Genomic DNA, 20,498 nt, shown 5'->3' with positions numbered 1-20,498 from the left:
ATCAACCTCAAATTTGGAACAAAAATTATTTAGATTTATAGCTTTGATTTTCTAGCAGGTTTAGAGTTCAACATGTTTCATAAAATATATATTTTATATAAAATATTGTTCATAAATCATTTTCATAAACTTAAACCTCTATAACTTGCTTTTTTTGGTTTCAATTTTTAAACTTTTTTTACTTCAACAATAATCTGCCATGCGTCTTCTTTAAAATGAGACCAAACTGAAGTCTGTGCTCCTAAGCTTAAAATTTGTATGAGTTTTTTGACATGGACGCACAAGGGTTAAAGCAGTTTAACATAAGGCTGCGAAAACATGAAATAAATTAAGGGGTATGAATACTTTCGCAAGGCACTTTACATAACTGAAACTAAAACTGAAAAATAGAATGAAATGAAAAATATAATAATAATAATAAATATAATAGCCTACTATCTCAATGATACCAAAATATGACTGTTGCAGTGCTGAAGAAACATTTCTTATTATTTTCATTAAGTTTCAGCTTCTTAATATTTTGTGGAAATCAGGATACATTCTTTCAGGGTTCTCTGATAATTGGATATAAAGTTCAAAAGAATAGTATTTATTTGAAATAGAAATCTTTTGTAACATAAATATATTAATAGAAGGTAGTATTAATTAAAAATAAATAAATAAAAAATGACCCCAAACAAGCAAGTGCAATTTACCAGATTAACACACATAACAAAAACAGTATCAGCACTGGGCATATTATCAAGACAGGTGGATTTACACCAAAATACTGTTTATTTTGATAGAATGCATATTTGACATTTAACAACAAAACATATGGAAATATTTTACGCTTCCATTTTAAAAATGTATAGTATTGCTGACCTGTTCATTGGGTCACACCCCCCAGTTGAGAACAACAGCTCTAGTGTCTCTATTTGATGACTCATTATTGATGGTTAAAGCTAAATCACCCCTCAGGGATTAATAAAGTTGTATTGTTTTCCATTTATTCTAAACAAGGCAAACTCTGCTTATAGCTGATACTACCTAGAAAGTCAGAATTTAAAAGCAATTAACAGAATGAGACAGAGCAGGCGGTCGATATCAATTTTAATGAAAAACACGAGGTTCATAAAAGAGGAACAGCTCTGTGTTCACCGAAGCTAAACATGAACAGACACGCTGGAGTCCAGTTCTGATATATATGCACATAATGCAGACGTTTCCCTCTGACGCCTGATGAAGATCACACTCTTCAGTTTATTGGCACATTCAAGGGTGAGGTAAGGAGAAATGTTAAGTGCTTTTCTCTTGTCATCGTAAAGGCATGGGGGTGTCATTTTTTCAGGATTACTGTAAACAAATCATACAAAATTAATACAGAAAACATGGACGTAACACAAAAACGATGGTATTAATTTAAAATGGCAATGTCTTTGTGACTGTACGGTTCATTAGTGCTATAATACATTAGAAAACAACATGTTTGACATGCCGACTGCAGAGAATGCCACGTATGAAAAAATGTTAAGTGTTTCAACTCAGACAGAACTAAGAGGAGATCCAGTTGTAAAGGGTTTTTCTAACAGCCTCAGTGGAAAACATCCAGACTTTGTCTTTCATGCATGTTAAAGCATAAACTCTAATTCAGTGGTGATCATAGCAAAGAGTGCATTCAAATATGCAGTAGATTCCAGTGTCTATCATGCGAGTGCAGAGGAGAAACTAATGCCTCAAATTTATTGGAAAGAGAAGAAGGAAAAGGAATGGAAATGTCTGGAATAGTTCACCTAGAAACGAAAATTCTGTGATCCTCCACCATGATGTTCCAAACCAGTACGACCTCCACGGAAGACAAAAGGAGAAATTCTGAAGAATGTTCTGGCCTAAGTTGATCCATTGTCATCAGTGGAGCTATGATCAACTTGGGCTTACGGTGCTTTTGAGAAACGCAGCCCTGGTCGATCTTCCCAGTTACAATAAATGGGAACTGAGGCTTTCAAGGTGCAAAAGGGATCATGAAAGGGATCCATACAACTATGTTCCAAGTCGTCTGAAGCTAGAAAACATTTTCGGGAACAGATTAAAAGGTCAGTGGTTATTCACTAAAAACGTTCTCCTAAAAAACTACCATCGGATCAAAGATTCAGTGAGTTGAGCTCGGTTGATTGAATCACTCAGGCGGTTTTTTGTCAACTACATCAGTGAAGATCAGACACTGCTACTCCACTCATGACTGTGGCAAATATTAACATTTTTAGAGAATGACAACTTAAATTTCAATCTGTTCTTCACATTAAATTCAGAGGACTTGGAATATTTTTGACTTGTGGTGTTTTGCAACATTTTTCAAGCTTAAAAGCTTCAGTTTGCATCAGAGTTATTATCGTTAACCAAAAAATAAATTAGAATGAAAACAAACAAACAAATAAATAAATAAATAAAAACTCAAAATATGAATATATCAATGATACTAAAATAACACTGGTCTCCATTCAATGTAACTGCATGTAAAAAAGCAACTAGTACAATCCTTCAAAATATCTCTTTTTGTTCCATCACATGAATTTGGAACAACATGAGGGTGAACAAATAATGACAGAATTGATGTTTTTGGGTGAACCATATGTTTACTAATGGTTATTCTCTTCGAATTAATCTATCTATGTGCACTGCTCCCATCAACTATCAACTCAATATTTGGCCACTTTTAGGAGTGATGCAACAAGATTGTGTTTTAGCATCGAAATAATGTAAACATATAATATTTATAAAAATGTTCAAAACTAGTATTTTTAGGCAAGAAAACACATCTTATGTACTTCTCAAAAAAAAAAAAAAACCCTTCTGATTGTGAACCTCCAATTCAGCAGATTTTTGTCAGTCATACTATACAACCACAACTTGAGTCAATACACATCAGTCAATATGAAGAGTCTGCTGCTTTGGGAATTATCAAGATGTGAATAGTCAGAATTTCCAAGCTGCGACAAGTAGGATCATTACCACAATCTCATCGAGGTTAAGAACAATCCTAGTCTGGGGATGTAGTGGAGAGAGTAGGTCTCTTCCATGGATGTGCTTCTAAATCAGGGAAAACAAGGCAAGGACAGGATCTCTGATGCACAGTGAACAAGGTCTGCTAAACTAAATTAAGGGAGTGATCGCGGGTGGTGCTGTGTGAGAGTTCATATATGTGTTTGTTATGACTCAGGGTTGTCCTCTGGCATGTCATTCGCTTCATTTGGCCTGTACATGAACGTTAGCAGAAACAGAGCCACATCGTGGGAGCACCAATAGGCTGTGTGTGACGTCACCGCTGACCAATAGCGGCTCTCCACCAGGCCCTCCCTCAGCTCGAAGTCGATGCGTTTCTCGAGCTCAACTGCAAAACAGTCACAAGAACAATGTCATTGTCACACGTTTCGAAGGTCTGGAGGCCGTTTCAACCTAAAAATAAATCTCCAAACTGTGACGTTATCATAATTGCAATGTTGTATCTAACAATTTGAATTCATAACCACACAAAGTAACTTTACATGTTGCAAATGACAAATTTACCTCTGAATTGTTAATACATTTTGTAATGTGATTTTACATCTCATCATAACTTCTTTTCGCAATTGTGACTTTATGTGTTCAAATAATAAATTTATGCCTTAAAATGTGACTGTACCTCCAGACTGTGACTTTATATCTCGCAACTGCGAATTTGTTTCTGATAATTATGATTTTATATCTTATGGTGCAATTTTATATCCATGGCATGATTTTATATCTTGCAATTGTGAATTTTTTTCAGAACTGCAATATTATATCTCACACTGTCACTTCATATCTAGCAATGTGACTATATCTCGCAATTGGGACTTTATCAGTATCAGATATAAACAACTATAATAGTTATCAGTAAAAACAACTGTTTTTGGAAATATGAGCGCCACCAAACTGCAAAGATATAGTTTGTTTTCTAAACCAAAATACTGAAATCATGAAATTATGAGAACTGAGAAAATGAGCAAACTGCACAATGACTTTGTGTCGATGGTGCTTACAGGATGAGTTATCCATAATGACAGAGGCTGATTGTGACATGCTGGTGTCTCCTGTCTTCTCCTCGATTTTCTCCTCTGTCTTTTCCTCAACTTTATCATCTAACTCCAGAGGCCGACCGTCTTCCCCTTTCTCACAAGCCCCTCCTTCAGAGTCTGATGGCTCCTCCTCCACACCACCCACCTGTCCACTAGAGCGGGAAAATCTGGAGAACAGGATACCGCCAATGCCTTTACCTATACTTGCCGCTCCTGCAGAAAAAAACATGTATGCACACAGAACGTTACATTTTAAGAGTTGTGAAGCCTTCTTATTTCAGAAATCATGATATATATATATATATATATATATATTAGGGCTGTCAGTTTAACGAATTAACAAGCGATTAAAATATTTTAAGGCAGTTAATGCACTGGCCCTGCCCCCAGAGCTGTACGTCATCTTACATTTCATACAGTTGACTGTTGATGAATATGTGGCAGGGCAACAGCTCCATAAATGCAGTTATGCCCCAAAATTCAAGATATTGGGACAAAAAAGCTCCATGAGTTTTTGTCTCATATTTATATCATATGATAAGCGATATCACACGAGCACCAAGAGCACACGAGTGCTGTTTGTCCTGAATATAACGAGTGAAAATGTGATTTTATACAACAGTTCAGTAAAAAATAAGTTTATATTGTGTTCAATTTTAAACACAATATTGTCTGTTTTTGCTCAGTTTTGGCAACAAAAATATTACCTATAAAGTCACAGCAGAACTGTTGTGCGTCTCCGAGCAACATGAATCGGGTGAATCAATGATTCAAAGGCCCATTCATAAAGAGAGCTGTTTAAATTCTTGAATGAATCAGCTGTTTGAATGAATGACTCATGAAGACATTTACCGCCACCTGCTGGCAGGTTTAGTTTCTTATTTGGAGTATTATTTCATTTAAAAAAGGGGGGAAAAAACTTTAAAGGGATAGTTCACCCAAAAATTTTTTAATTATGTCATAATTTACTCAAACCTGAATGACTTTTTTGTGGACCATAAAACAATAAAACAAATGTAAATATATACATATATATATATATATATATATATATATATATATATATATATATGTATATGTTTATGCTATGTTTATTAATATATATGGGCTGGTAATTTAACGCATTAATTACATTAATTAATTATGGTGAAAAATAATGTATTAAAATTATTAACATATTTAACACACTTGCCCTGCTCCAAACCTACTGGGTCATCTGACATTTCAATACAGTTGATTGATGACAAATATGAGGCCGGGCAACAACTCACCGTGTGATGGAGCCTAGAGAACGTAGTTAGAATGTCCCTAAAATTCAAGATATGGGGCAAAAATGCCCTTTTGAGTTTTAGTCTCATATTTACATCATATAGTTAAGCAATATCACACGAGCAATAGTGCAATATCACACGAGTGCAAATGTGATGATTGATCTTATACAACAGTTCAGTAAGTAATAAGTTATATTGTGTTATTTTAGACACAATGTTGTCTGTTTTGCTCAGTTTTGCCAACGGAAATATAAAGACAAAACAGAACTGTTCGTCTCCGAGCAACACGCAGCTGCATTTAATTTCTTAATGCACGTTTTGAACGAATCTGGTGAACCATTTGGCACGTTGAACCCAGGGCCGGATTATCCATAGACGGGATTGGGCGAGTGCCCTGGGGCACCAGCCAATAGGGGGGCTATTGTGTGATTTATTAGTGATTAAGATAATGACTAGACCTTTAAAATATTTTTAATGTTTTGTGTGTGTATGTATATATATATATATATATATATTATTATTATTTTGCTGGAAGAGATGCAGATGCAGAGAGAATATAAAATATATGCACACATGTAAAGAACTGCGATTGGCCACAGCGTAATTGCGCCCTCCCCCCAGTCAGAGTCGAGCCTGCCAATTTATAATATTCAATTCACAATGGATAGGCAGAAACGTACCAGGTTGTGCGAAACGTAAATTAAAAAAAGAGAAAATATCACGGCACATAGCCAGGGCTCTACAGTGCGACTGAAAAGTACTGCATGCGACTATCAGAACACACCCGATCAGCATATTTATGTTTGCGCTGAGGGAAGCTTCAAAGATTTCTACTTGCGTGTTTGTGCAGCGTTGAGTAATGTATCGCAGACATATGTTGATTCCTTGAATGCAATGTTAATCAGAATCCACTCACTGCTCAAAATATTTTTGTTCATTGCTGAGTTATGTAAGTTTAGCTCACAAATCTAGTGAGTCAGTGATTCAATTACCCATTCCTAAAGACAGTCACTTGTGTTACACTGTGTTAGTCCGGACCTGGTTGAACCACTGGCCATAGGTGCATAAGATTTGAAGCAGCGCTGCACAGATCGATTTGGTGTGTGACATCAAAGGACCGCGAGAGCGATTCAAAAGCATAAGGAGCCGTCTGATCTCTATAGCTCTAGCGGTACTTTGATGTCACACACCGATCGGTCTGATGGTGATGATCTGCTTCAAGTCGAACAAGCCTATGATTCAATGGACCATTCATAAAGAACCATTACTTCACTCCTGAATGAATCAGCCATTTGAACGAATCAACTGAATGAATAAATGACTCGATGACTTAACCATTAGGACATTTACCACCACCTACTGGCAATTTTAGTTTATTATTTAGAGTATCATTTCATTAAAGAAATAATTTCATATTTTCATAGTAATAATAATAAAATTTATAAAATAAATTATTAAAGATATAGTTCACCCACCCATCATGTGTCATCATTTACTCACCCTCATGGTCCAAAAGAGTATATGTAAGTTTTATCAAACAAAATATTTCTTGCTGAAGCTACTTTTTGTAATGTCTGTTTGATGCTTTATACAACAATGACTTTAAATTATCTTTTGGGAGTAATTTCTTAGCTAAATTTGATGTGTGATTAATTTGCGATTAATTAGATTAATTACATCAAGTAATTAGATTAAAAATTGTAATCGCTTACCAGCCCTAATACGTACACATATATATATATATGTGTGTGTATGTATGCATATGTATGTATACACACACACACACACAGACAGAAAGATTGCTGTGTTTTAATTTAGTTTAAGCCTATAATATATATTATTTCTCAGGGGTTTTACAAATCTCCAGTTGTTTCTGTGACACTTTCTAATTGCTTCCTATTGATCCAATGCTTTGCTGAGCTGTTTCTATGTATCGCTTTGCGCACTAAAATCAAGAGCTATAAACTGCAGATACACAGTAATTGAAGGCAGACTGCCATTATCTCAGTATTTGGGAAGCGTAATCCTACTCCTACACTGCACACTATACATTCTGCACGCCCCTGCAAATGTTTTACTATTCCAGACGCCTTTAATGACCTCTCTTTTTCCATCTCACCCATGATGCTGGCCTTGCCCAGGCTGGTGATAGACTCGCCGTAGTGTCTGCGGGGCTGCGGAGGGGAGGTGCAGGGGCTCGGGAGACTCTCTGTATCGGACACAGAAGCACTTTCCTTTGATGGATTCAGTAGAGTGGGACGGATCTGGTCATACGGTGTGGGGCTGGTGGTGTTGTACCTAAAAAAAATCAATGGTTACATGAATGTACAAAACTATATGCAGTCACAGAGTGCATTGTACATAATAGAAACAGTACTTTATTTGCTTACAATATTTTTTCCAATTTAACACTGGAATTTAATTTTTACATTTATTTAGCAAAGGCATTCTTTTACTCACCAGTGAATTTGGACAGGCGATATATTACTATAATGCTTCAGGATGAGAGGTTCCAACCTGTATGCCTAAAAGGAAACCATTTGTTTTTTATTTGACTGTTATTTATATTTCCTGACTGATATACAGATATTATATATCTTTGATTACAATAACAGGAACTATACTGAAAAAAGTTTCACACAGAAATTGCTAGTAAATGGTAAGTAACACATTAAATCGAACGTGAAACATTGACGTAGAAGGACTGGAATATTATTTCCTTGTAAAACATACATACAATATTTGTTTTATTTACAATTTATTTATTTATTTTTTGGGCTGTTTGTTTTTTTTGGTTTGTCATATTTTAAAAATAACGGTTCAAAAGGGGGGTTTTCACAGTGAGGCACGGAAGAAACATGTTTTGGGTTCCTTAAAGAATCTTTCAATCAAAGATTTTTATAAGAACCATTTTTCTTAGGGTGAAGAAAATTAACAATCTAAAGAACCTTTTTCCACTATAAAGAATCTTCTGTGGACTGGAAAGGAAGCCAGAAGCCAGTAAAAAATAAATAAATAAACTTTTTTTAAAGAATGCATTTGAATGAATTAGAATTTAGGGACTATTTCAACAGATTAGAGCTAATTATTAATATGATTACATGTATTTTAATGCTAGAATTCATTATTTTATTTCCAGACTAGGTTTTGTTTCCCAACTGGCTCATAATATGGACCAGCAAAAAGAGAAATCTGATCCTGAGCTATATTTACACTGCAATCTAATCACACTCACTACAGGATCAGTGGGATGGAAGATGTTGAAAAGCCTCTGGCAGATGGATTTGGGTAGGATGTGGTCCTGTGTTCCGTTGGTTCCAGGACGGACACCTCGCAAAGCCAAGAACACAGCCAGAGGAGATCCCATGCAGAAGAAGTTCTCCACCTACAATCCCAAATCACATGGTTTATTGATTAAGACAAACACAAACAGGAGGTGAGAAGGAGAAAGGAAGGGTACGGTTATACTAACATACCTTGAATTTCAGGGCTGGAGAGGGTCTTGAGGATGAGGTTTGGAAATGCCGAAGCTTATCCTCCAAATCCCTCATTCTGCAAATGCAATATTAAATTAAATTTTTGGAGAGGAACATCACATAAACCAGATTAACAGAGGGATTGTCATTGTGGAGTAGAGTGCAGACAAAACGAAAAACCTTTTAATAATTCATGATTCTTAAATGCATGGGAAACAACGGGAGAGCACTAAAATCAATGCAGCTGACAAACAAACAAATGGATAATATATTAAGAACTAGAAATGGAAAAGGGTTGTAAAGGTTGATATTTCTAAATCATAATGTATCAGACAACAGAAATCACAGTTAAAATAACTGCTAGCCATGGCTAGCCATGTAAAACTGATAGCCAGGACGTTAGTGGCTAAGATGTTGTGAATGTTTATTAGCGAGTTTCTGTTCGGTTGCTACAGTGCTCCAAGTGGATGTTAGCATGCTGCTGGAGTGGTCTGGGTGGTTGTTAGCATGTTGTTACAGTGGTTAAGGTTGTTAGCATGTTGATATGCAGCTTCTAGTGTTCTGAATGGTTGTTAGCATGTTGCTAGAGTGTTATGAGTGTTTATTGTTAACATGTTGCTATACGACTGCTAGAGTGTTCAGAGAGGTTATTAGTGTCTTGCTATTGTGTTCTGAATGGTTGTTAGCGTGTTAGTGAGTGTGAGTGTGAAGTGACATACGGCCAAGTATGGTGACCCATACTCGGAATTTGTGCTCTGCATTTAACCCATCCAACGTGCACACACACACCATGAACACACACCCGGAGCAGCCATTTTAGGCATTTTATGCACCATTAGCAGCCATTTTATGCTGCGGCGCCCGGGGAGCAGTTGGGGATTCGGTGCCTTGCTCAAGGGCACCTCAGTCGTGGTATTGAGGGTGGAGAGAGCGCTGGACAGTCACTCCCCCCACCTACAATCCCTGCTGGCCCAAGACTCGAACTTGCAACCTTTGCATTACGACTTGTCCGACTTGCCACCGTGGCAATGTTGTTACAGTGGTTAAGGTTGTTAGCATGTTGATATGCAGTAGTGTTCTGAATGGTTGTTAGCGTGTTGCTACAGTAGTTAAGGTTGTTAGCATGTTGATATGCAGTGTCTAGTGTTCAGAATAGTTGTCAGCATGTTGCTAGAGTGTTCTGGATGTTTAGCATGTTGTTACAATGGTTAAGCTTGCTAACATGCTAAATGTTGCTGCAGTGGTTAAGGTTGTTAGCATATTGTTATGCAGTTTCTAGTGTTCTGAATGGTTGTTAGTGTGTTGCTAAGAGTGTTCTGAGTATTGCTAGCGTGTTGCTATTTGATTGTTGTTGAGTGTTCAGAGAGGTTATTAGAGTGTTCTGGGTGGATGTTAGCATGTTTCTATAGTGGTCTGAGTAGTTGTTAGCTTGTTTCTTTGCTGCTACAGTGTTCTGAGAGGTTGTTAGTGTCTTACTATTGTGTTCTAGGTGGTTGTTAATATGTTGCTAGTGTGTTTTGTGTGTTTTTTAGCATGTTGCTAGAGTGTTCTGAGTGGTTATTGTTAGCATGTTGCTATGCGATTGCTCAACTGATTTTAGAGGTTATGTCTTACTAGTGTGTTCTGGGTGGATATTAACGTATTACTATACAATTACTAGATTAATCTGAGTGGTTGTTAGCATGTTGCTATGCAGTTTGCTACAGTTAAGGTGGCCATCCATCCGGTTTCAGGTTGGACAGTCTGGTTTTAAAATACCATGTCCGTTTACCAAAGCAGACACTCATTTGTCCTCCTTTTAAGGTCGCTATTTTATACTTTATAAAATGGTATATAATAAATAAATAAGTTAACATTAAGTGATGTACATTTCAGACACAATATTGTCAGTATTGACTGTTTTGGTCTATTTCTTTTTTCCATCTCCGATCAACATGGTAGTGTTTCGTTCCTGAGTGATTCAGCATTTCTGAACGAATCGGGTGAGTGATTCAATAAGTTATCCGAAACTGCATACTAGTATACTACTTCTACTATTTTAGCATATCTTTTTAGGTACAAATTGCAAGAGTAGTATATTAGTATACGGAAATGAAAGCAGTAAGTCACTTTCTTCATTCTTGAATTAATCAGCTGTTTTGAAGGAAACTGTTAATTTATTTTGTATTTAACACATTATTTATGCAATTGTATAAACGCATTCATTGAATAAATGCATTCATGGCATCTCTGAGCTGCTTTAAACAGTCTGCAGAAATACATTTAAATGCAACTTGAGATGCAGCTTCTTGAGATTTTGTTGATATTGATTTCATTTGATTGGTAATTGCATTTATTGAATAAATATACAGATTTACATGAATGATGATGCATTCATTTAATAAGGTTATATTATATTAAAGGTTATATTTGTTTGCCCTTATAAAAGGTAAACAAATGCCCATGGAAATCAATTTAATACATTTTTTTTTTTTTTTTTAAATCAATCAAATCAAATGTTTTTGTCACTTGTTTAGGAATATTTTTCCGTTTTTATCCTGTAATCCTGCAGAGTGTCCTCCTTTTTGGAGTCATAGAAATGGCCACCCTGAAGGTCCTTGCACAATGAGTTCGAAGTCTTCGTATGCGTTTTTCGTACTTTTCGTATTCGTCATCCTTTCCTATCAAAACGCTTGCTACGGATGCGAAAACGCAGAAAATCAAACCTGGTCCGATTTTTTTCTTTTCTTTTTACGGACGAAAGTTTCAGAGGCAGTGTGTAAACATGATTGACACAACGTGAGGTCGTATTTATTTTTCAACGTGCGAAAATTTCGGACTCAGTGTGCAATGGCCTTAAAACAGTTTTAGGTTTAAAATTTTAAAATTTTTAAATTGTTCATTGTCATTGTGCTGCTTATTATTATTAGATTTACTAATATAATGGGAGTGTAGAGTGTAACTAAAATTAGTTGTAAACCTTAAGCATGTGTTACGAAGATCCTCCAGTAGCTGACGTTCTTGTCTGCTAACATCAGCCTCCATGGCATCTGGCACCTCTTCATGAACAAAGCGCACAGGGTCCCACCCTGTCATGATGTCAAAGGTGATGACACAGCCGAGTGAGTGGGAGACGATGGACACCTTTCCTTTCTCTGCAAATTCTGGGTTGCGCTCGCAAAAGAGCGTGTAGAGTCGGTTCAACTCTTTGGTCAGCCCCCGAGTGATCTAAGGATGCAAAAGCAGTGAGCATGAAATGAACAATTGTGACACTTTATTTGTGTACTAGGAAATAGTAGGACAGAGTGTGCTTCAGTGTGGGACATTTAGTCAAACTTCACATGAAAGAGACTAAGAATAGCTATGCTCCAAAACCTAGTCAGCTGCCATGCTGTGTACTGCCTACATAGACAGCTGCCTTCTAAATTAGTATGCATTCTGAATTTAACCTAATAAGTGAAAGACTTGTAACACTGAACATAGGTACTGAATAAAAAAAAAAACATGTGAAGTGCATGGGAAATGCACAACTGAATGTTGCTAAGCTAAATATACTCTAATAAACTAAAAAGCTAAAAAACATAGCACACACACATACTGATTAAAATAATATATTTAAAATAATATTGACCTATATTTATTTATACTTTCTGAACATTATACTCAACATTTCTGGTCCACAAATTACACTTAGAGATATATGTACTTGAGTTAATATAATATAATATAAATTAAATAAAAGGCCAATTAAGCATACTCGAACAGAGAATATATAAAATATATGTTGCATGTAAAGTATGTGATTATAATTTTATAACTCTGTTATTCAGTATTACACTGAAAATGAATATATTTAACATATACTAAATTGCAACTTCATCATGGAAATGTGATATATTTAAATACATGACATATAAGTTCTAATAGAAATTACATTAAAGTACATTAGGCACACTTTAACCATATTTGAAAGACATTAGAATTATAAAATTACACATAAAGATGCATTTAGGTGAGTCAAAAAGCAAAAAGGTTAATCTAATTGTATTTAATATACATTTAAACTATAATTATTTTTCAAAAAAATACTTTCAGTTCACATTTAAATATATTATTTTATAAGTATACTATTTTCATAATAACTTTTAAGATTGCTAATGTGTAATTTCTTATTTGCATGGGAATGCCTTCTTCAAAAGAACACGCAAAGGCAGCATAATAATTTAAGTACAGTCTTTTCATAAGGAGCATCTTGTTTATGAACTACATTTTGAAACATGACTAGTTTATAATGGGTAGAGAGCTGAAAAAGAAAAAAATAATGAGAAAATGAATGAAAGAATGGAGGATTATGGCTGTATGTCACCTCATCCCTGTACAAAGGGCTTGTGTAGTACATAATGTCCATGGCACTGCTGTTCAGCATGTCTCTTAGACCTCGCACTTTGTCTGGAGTAATGGAGTCCACGGTGTCTGTAAAAGTACATTTCATCATAAATTAACTATCTATCAATGATAATAGTTTTCAAACATAATGTACTTTGTTTTTTTATTATTGTCCACAGTCAATACCTCCATCAAGGGCGAGTTTAGATCTCCATTCCACAGGAAGAAACTCAACGTGTTCATTTGTTCGGTCAGAAAAGTGCTTCTCCTCCATTTTGCGGGCAGCATCACGCATCCTGTCCATCAGTGAAATGCATCAGTTAGTTTCAGGTTTAGATGACTGGTTTTGTGCAGATTCAGCTGTGTGATCAGTGGACTCACATGCTTGTATTTCTAATGATACGCCCCTGATCCATCTTCTGGCCAATCCCATGTACCACAAAGACTATGTGGGTTGTTTCAGGGGGCGTGTCCTCTGGAGCCGCCTCCTCTACATAACCTCGATGGAGACGGGTCCCGCTGCTGGACGCTAACCAGACACGAAGTAAGAAGCTCTGCTACTTCATAACATTGATAATCACTTCATTTTATCTTTAGTTTTAATAATGACTCTGCTTGTGAAAAAGCTTAAAGGTATTGAATGTGCACTTGTTGTGTACTTTAAATTTTAGAAGAATGGTTCAACTGTATTTGCAGATAATATAATATTAATTAAATAAAAAGCCATATGTGACCCTAGACCACAAAACCAGTCTTAAGTCGCTGGGGTATATTTGTAGCAATAGCTAGCGATACACTGTATAGGTCATAATTATCGATTTTTTTTTTTATGCCAAAAATCATTAGGATATTAAGTAAAGATTATGTTCCATGAAGATATTTTGTAAATTTCCTACCGTAAATATATCAAAACTTGATTTTTGATTAGTAATATGCATTGCTAAGAACTTCATTTGGACAACTTTAAAGGCGATTTTCTCAATATTTCGTTTTTTTTGCACCCTCAGATTCCAGATTTTCAAATAATTGTATCTCAGCCAAATATTGTCCGATCCTAACAAACCATACATCAATGGAAAGCTTATTTAAATAAATAAAATTACCCTTATGACTGGTGTTTTGGTCCAGGGTCACATATTAGAGTACTTAAAGGTATAGTTCACCCAAAAATGAAAATTCTGTGATAATTTATTCACCCTTATGTTCTTCCAAACCTATATGAGTTTCTTTCTTCTATTGAACATAAAATAAATATTTTGAAAAGTATGGGTAAGAGATTTTAAAAAGTGCACTTTGTAAAGTGAAATAAAGGTTTTACTTTAAAGTGCTTTTTTAATTTATTATGTTTAATAAAACTTTTGTTATGCTTTGAAGAAGTACACTTACTTCAGTTGACTAAGCATATTAAAATTACTTACTCTAGTATATCAATTAATGTTACATTTAAATATATTGTGAATATACTTAATTGCAACTTCAGCATTATATAAATGTGTAATTGCAAATATAATTAAATATGTCATACAGGTTTCAATAGAAATTACATTAAAGCATAATTTAGTTATGCTTGTCCGCATATTTGGCAGTGCACTTTAACCATATTTAAAAAAAAAAAGAGAAGTAATACTGAAATTACATTTAAAGGTGTACTTAGGTGTACGTCTTAGGTCAAAAAAGTACTCTAAAGGTCAGCTAATTGCTTTTATTAAATTTAAAATATTTAATTTGAATTAACATGCAATTAACAAGTGTCCCGAAAACATTCAATTTAGTTTGCACTTAAGTATATTCTTACACAGTATATTATCTCAGTAACTTTTTTTTCACAGGGGATAGACTTATTCTCTGTGCATTCACTGTCCGTACATAATCTCTTGATTTAATGGTACAAAAGCCTGCAGTGAAATTAAAAATTGGTGTTTTTATTTTTGTCTTTTAGTCCATGTCTATTTGCTAGGCTAGTGTACTCTAATAATGTACTTTCAGCAGATACATAAATTAAAAAGTTACTTCTCTTGGGAAACTGCACCAAAAATATTGATGACTCACAGATTGTTGTCCCATCAAATGCACACTAGAATGTGACAGTCCCTCCCACATCATTCAACCAGCAAATAGCAAATCATGCACTGAATTTGGAATAACATACTAGCATACTGTACTACACTTTTGTTTTGCAGAAATAGTAATAGTAGTATGCTATCATGTTATTTTGAGTTCAACCATGGATTGGCTATTTTAAAAAATGGGTGAATATGTCCTGCCAAAACTTCCAATTTTAACAGAAAATACAAAACTTAAAGGGATAGTTCACCCAAAAACCCAGAACATGCTGTCATTAATTACTCGTCCTCATGTCGTTCCAAACCCGGAAGACCTCCGTTCATCTTCGGAACACAAATTAAGGTATTTTTGATGAAATCTGAGAGCTCTCTAACCCTCCATAGACAGCAGGGATATTACCACGATCAAGGTCCAGAAGCGTAGCAAGGAGATCGTTAAAATAATCCATGTGGCATCAGTGGTTCAACCGTAATTTTACGAAGCTACGAAAATACTTTTTGAAGAGTATCACATTCTGTGTCAGCAGCACCGTACGTGGATACGTTGTTTACGCTTTGATCTGAACATAAACAACATATCCGCGTGCATACGTTGTTTACGTACGTGATACTCTCCAAAATAGCGCTATAGGGTGACATGGAGGAGACGAATTGTTGAATAAAGTCTTTATTTTTGTTTTCTTTGCGCACAAAAAGTATTCTCGTTGCTTCTTAAAATTACAGTTGAACCTCTGATGTCACATGGATTATTTTAATAATGTCCTTACTACGTTTCTGAGTCTTGATCGTGTGAGGATCCTTGCTGTCTATGGGAGCGTCAGAGAGCTCACGGGATGCATCAAAAATATCTTAATTTGTGTTCCGAAGATGAACGAAGGTCTTACGGGTTTGGAACGACATGAGGGCGAGTAATTAATGACAGCATGTTCTGGGTTTTTGGGTGAACTATCCCTTTAACACAGAATACTGCACTCATCAAGCCATTTCTTATGGTCGTTTTTTAATGAGCAACACGCAAGAATCAAGTAAGAATGTACTTACTAATCAAGATGGTTACAAACCTTTGGAGAATCCCAGTTTCTGAGTAACAGTCCGTGCGATCTTTGAAGTGGTAGCATCGCTGTAAAGGTACACTTCATCCACGCTGTGCCAGTCCACGTGGCTCCGGCTCAGTTTCATACTGTGAATGGCTAAGTGAATTAAGGGCAGAAGTCAAACACGTCTGTTTCAAATGACCTGACTGTTAAGTAATGCCTAACCAGCTCAGTTCATTTCAATTAAGAGTATTTTGACTATTTGCAAACACAACACAAGTGACAGCCAATAGCCCTTCTGTAGTATACATGTCACCAGAGTTTGTCTTACTTCAAATGCGTGTCATATGAGACAAACAGGATGTCTGGGTTGGGTTGTGGTTCATTCATTACCGTGCCTCTAGTTCAGCTGAACTAAGCGTCAATGTTAAGTCAGCCTTTTTTGTGTGCTTGACCCCTATAACAAAGCTTCCCTAACCCTGTTCTATTCGTAACATGGTTTATTACCATCTTTGCTGTCCACCGTTGTGGCCACCGCTTCCGTGTCAAAGGTGTCTTTCATCTGCTGGCCTCGGAAACGGGCCAGGTACTCCAGTTCAATGAGGTCACTCTCCTCTTCCTCCAGTGGCAACCAGGTCCCGTCCGTGAACCACTGGCCTCTCATGACCGGGATGTGGTCCTGTTCTGTAAATGCAGGCAGTACGAATCGTTATCGGTTTCTGAAGAAACATTTTATCTGACTCAAGCCCAAAGACCCCAAAGGATTTCTGTTATTGTAGTGTTTTTTGCGATTAATTAAATTACATTATTTATTATCATTATTTGTTATTCACGTACATAATGACTTTTATGACATTTTTTGTGGCTTGAATAAAGTCTATGCTTCATATAGAGAAAAGCAATATATAGATTTCTCTTTTTCTTTACGTTTGTGCTGTTTTCTCAAACACCTAAATTCATTTTCATCGATGGCACTTTGTTCATTCTTGAAGTGAACTTTTGTCTGTATGGTAGTTAGTTTCTTAGTTTTGGACTGTGAACACTAAGCTTGAAATTGAGAATGCAAGTACACCGATATGCAACCGATTTCAATGCTGAATACTGGCTACAATATGAAAGACTGTACATTGTAGTGTATAGCAGGCTGTAAAGGAATAGTTCACTCAGAAATGACATTTTTGTCATTATGTACTCATCCTCACGTCCTTCCAAACTTGTATGAATTTCCTTCTTCTGTTGAACAAAATATTTAGAAAGATTTTTGTCATGTAACAGCTGCTTATAGCCATTTTTCCACACTATGGAATGGCTGTTTGGTTTCCTAGTATCTTCAAAGTATCTTCTTTTGTGTTCAACAGAAGAAAGAAACTCATACAGGTTTGGAACAACTTGAGGGTGAGTAAATAATGACAGAATTTTTATTTTTGGGTAAACTATTCCTTTAAAGTGCAGGGATATTAGTGAAATCTCACTGAAATTTAGTGAGCATTGTGGTCCACTGTCTACTGTCAATAGCTTGCAAATTTTACAGCTCACACAGAAGTCAACAGTGCAAATAAGTGTGACCAACTTAAACACCCTTTACTTTTCACCTTAATGTGAAATATCTGATTCCGATTGATTGATTTCGCCCACAAAAAAATCACTGAAATCTGCACCTTTGAATAAAAAGTTTCAAATAAAGGTTCTGCCATTATTACATATTACAAACACAAAAGGAGAAGTTACACTACAATGCTCCATTAGTAAAGCAGACAAAAGGACTAGTGCAATCCATTTGAGGAACAGACCGTAATGTTGTTCGATAAAAACCTCATTCAATCTAACGAGACTGACATAAAATCTGACGCAATGACTTTCAGGGTCAAGTCTGAATATTGAGCTCACTGAGATTTAAGAGTTGTGGCAGTGGTTTTTGTTTTGTTTTGTTTTTTTGGCAAATAATGAGTTAAATTTCAGGGTTTTTTTCCTCACACAAGATTATCATTATTTTATGGTTTCACACAATGAATTATGTACCACTACTTTTAGGATACTTTCATGGTGCTTTTGGAGCTTGACAGCCTCAAGTAACCTTGTAATATTGTATATAAAAATTATTCAGACACCAGATATCATTTTTGATATTATTAAGTGGGTGCAGGACACTATAGTTAATTGACGCAAATTGATTTGACACTTTGACCCGCCTATGTTTTGTTACATGCCTTTCTATCAAAGTTGTCTGCCATTATCAAGATGAATTTATTCTGACACCGTTTAACTCTTGTTTTCTTGAATTTAAGCTTGTAAAAATACTCACGGTTCCAGTAAACAGGATAACAGTCTTTCTTGTTGATGTCCACCTCGTAGAGTCCTCCACGGACGCACACTGCGTCCACGTTGATGCTTTCTGAATCCAGCTCCGTCTCTTCCGTTGAGCATCCAGGCTCCGTGCTCTCGGTTACCGGTTGCGCTGCCAGCGCCGCCGACTGTCTCCGTACCTCCGGTGCTTCGCATCCCGATGGCGACTCGAATAAATCCTCCGCTTCCTCACCCGCATCCCTCCGTTTGACCTCGTTCGGATTAAGTTCGCAGTATTTGCGATAAGCCAACTCGATTTTCAAAGAATCGTGTCCGACAAACGGTTTCCAGGTCCTCTTGTCCTCTTTGTAGAACCAGCGCACCTCCTCGGGTCCGAGCTCCGTGACAACTTCCCCGCGGTGCCGCGAGCTGTTGGAGCGGTTGCGCTTTTTCGTGGCGACGTTCCCGTCACTTTCGCTGTAGTTGGGGTCTCCGGTGATGTCGAGATAATCTGAGTCCGGATCGGAACCGAGTCGGCCATGATAGCCGGCGAAACCCTCTTCCACCAGGCCTAGCATCAGTTGGCGTTGGCCTCGGGGCAGCGGCAGATGTCCGTCTATGCCCGGCTGCACCGCGTCCATCCCGGCGTGTATCGCGTCGCCCGTGGGTTCGTCGAAGCAGGACGTACACGAATCCTCCATCCTTCCCCATTCACCGCCGCTGACATTTTCCCTGCTTTGCGAACAACTCAAAGACGTTTTATCCTGACAAGCGCTCATCGCTGTCGCCGCTTTCTAGAAAACAGCAAACGGAGCGATTCCAGCACCGGTCAGCTGATTATAATAACAACAAATCTAACGATGTCAAAACCTCTCCTTCCCCCGGCGCGACCGGAGCGGCCAGCATCTGTACGGATGCGTCAATCACACACGCTGGACTTGAAACTCCATGAAATAACGGCGAATTCAGTCGCACAGTCCTCAACTTACAGGGCGGACACGCCAACCTGTTCACTTTCCATTAATATTCCTACTGTATTTCTCCCTGTGGAGCCCCTCTTGCTCCGTAGCGGCGTCTGTCCGACTCATGAATGAATCTTTCTGTTGAGCCGGATCTTTTTAATGAATTGGTTCATCCGGTTCACAAAACCAGTCTGAACGAGTCGTCCACGACTGAATCTGTCCGAGCGGTTCTCGAGTCCTGGGCGAGAGATCGATCAGCGGGCGAAAACCGTTGCTGTTTTTGAAACATCACAAATCAATATTAAATAAGTAATAATTTTAAATAAGTAGGCCTATTCTAAATAACGTTGTTTTAATAAGCTCGGTGAAAAATTGCAGTAAACAACCTTATCAATAAACAAAAACGTAAACGTAATATACTTTTAAAAAAGCATAAACTGTACTTTCTGTGAAAACGATATGAATCAACTTTGCATTTATTTTACCATTCACTTATTGAGAGATAAAGAAATAATGAAAATATTCCGTGTTCACTTTTTGGTACACAGCGTTACTTTTTGGCTTCACTGGATATTCTAAAGAGGTGTATTTATTGAATTGATTTGCTTATATTTGTTAGTAAAATTCTTATTCATAGAAGCAGGTTTACTAATTTAAAACCTATATTTGGTTTTATTGACTTAAGTGATGATGTACGTAGACAACTTATAATATCTATAAAACTTATAATATCGTGTAAAATATCGTGAGGTTTTTATTATTATTATTATTTGCATATTATTTATACCCGACTGCAGTTATTCAAATTTTTGTACTATATAAAATAATAAAATATTGCTTTGCTTTAGTTTTTGCATGCATTATTGTATAATGTTCGGTGCTTGCGTTTGAACCATAGACTGTAAAAAAAAAAAAAAAAAAAGAGGAAAAAGAAGAAGGTTTGAACGACGGTGAGATTTTACATTTAAAAA

General features: G+C 36.5%; 1 protein-coding gene across 1 annotated transcript; it reads right to left on the bottom strand.

The window, feature by feature from the left end:
* Positions 1-1,075: 1,075 nt before the first annotated feature.
* Positions 1,076-19,664, bottom strand: ddhd1b (DDHD domain containing 1b). Its single transcript, XM_058755251.1, has 13 exons — positions 18,585-19,664; positions 16,790-16,966; positions 16,310-16,438; positions 13,567-13,714; positions 13,372-13,481; positions 13,166-13,272; positions 11,780-12,027; positions 8,821-8,896; positions 8,580-8,729; positions 7,805-7,869; positions 7,464-7,642; positions 4,038-4,286; positions 1,076-3,367 (listed from the first exon to the last, which is right to left on the bottom strand). The coding sequence occupies exons 1-13, from the start codon at positions 19,342-19,344 to the stop codon at positions 3,186-3,188; spliced, it is 2,580 nt and encodes an 859-aa protein (XP_058611234.1). The 5' UTR covers positions 19,345-19,664; the 3' UTR covers positions 1,076-3,185.
* Between the last annotated feature and the right edge of the window lie 834 nt (positions 19,665-20,498).

This window comes from Onychostoma macrolepis, chromosome 20, assembly GCF_012432095.1.
Source record: "Onychostoma macrolepis isolate SWU-2019 chromosome 20, ASM1243209v1, whole genome shotgun sequence".
Classification (NCBI taxonomy): Eukaryota; Metazoa; Chordata; class Actinopteri; order Cypriniformes; family Cyprinidae; genus Onychostoma; species Onychostoma macrolepis.
The sequence above is the reverse complement of the archived record's forward strand: the minus strand, read 5'-3'. Positions and strand labels throughout refer to the sequence as shown.

Excerpts from the sequence above, each read along its gene's own strand:
- ddhd1b (XM_058755251.1), bottom strand. The coding sequence starts at position 19,344 with ATGAGCGCTTGTCAGGATAAAACGTCTTTGAGTTGTTCGCAAAGCAGG. Across the intron at positions 13,715-16,309 it reads GAAACTGGGATTCTCCAAAG|CGTCCAGCAGCGGGACCCGT; the intron begins GTTTGTAACCAT and ends GTGTCTGGTTAG. Across the intron at positions 12,028-13,165 it reads GCCCTTTGTACAGGGATGAG|ATCACTCGGGGGCTGACCAA; the intron begins GTGACATACAGC and ends TTGCATCCTTAG.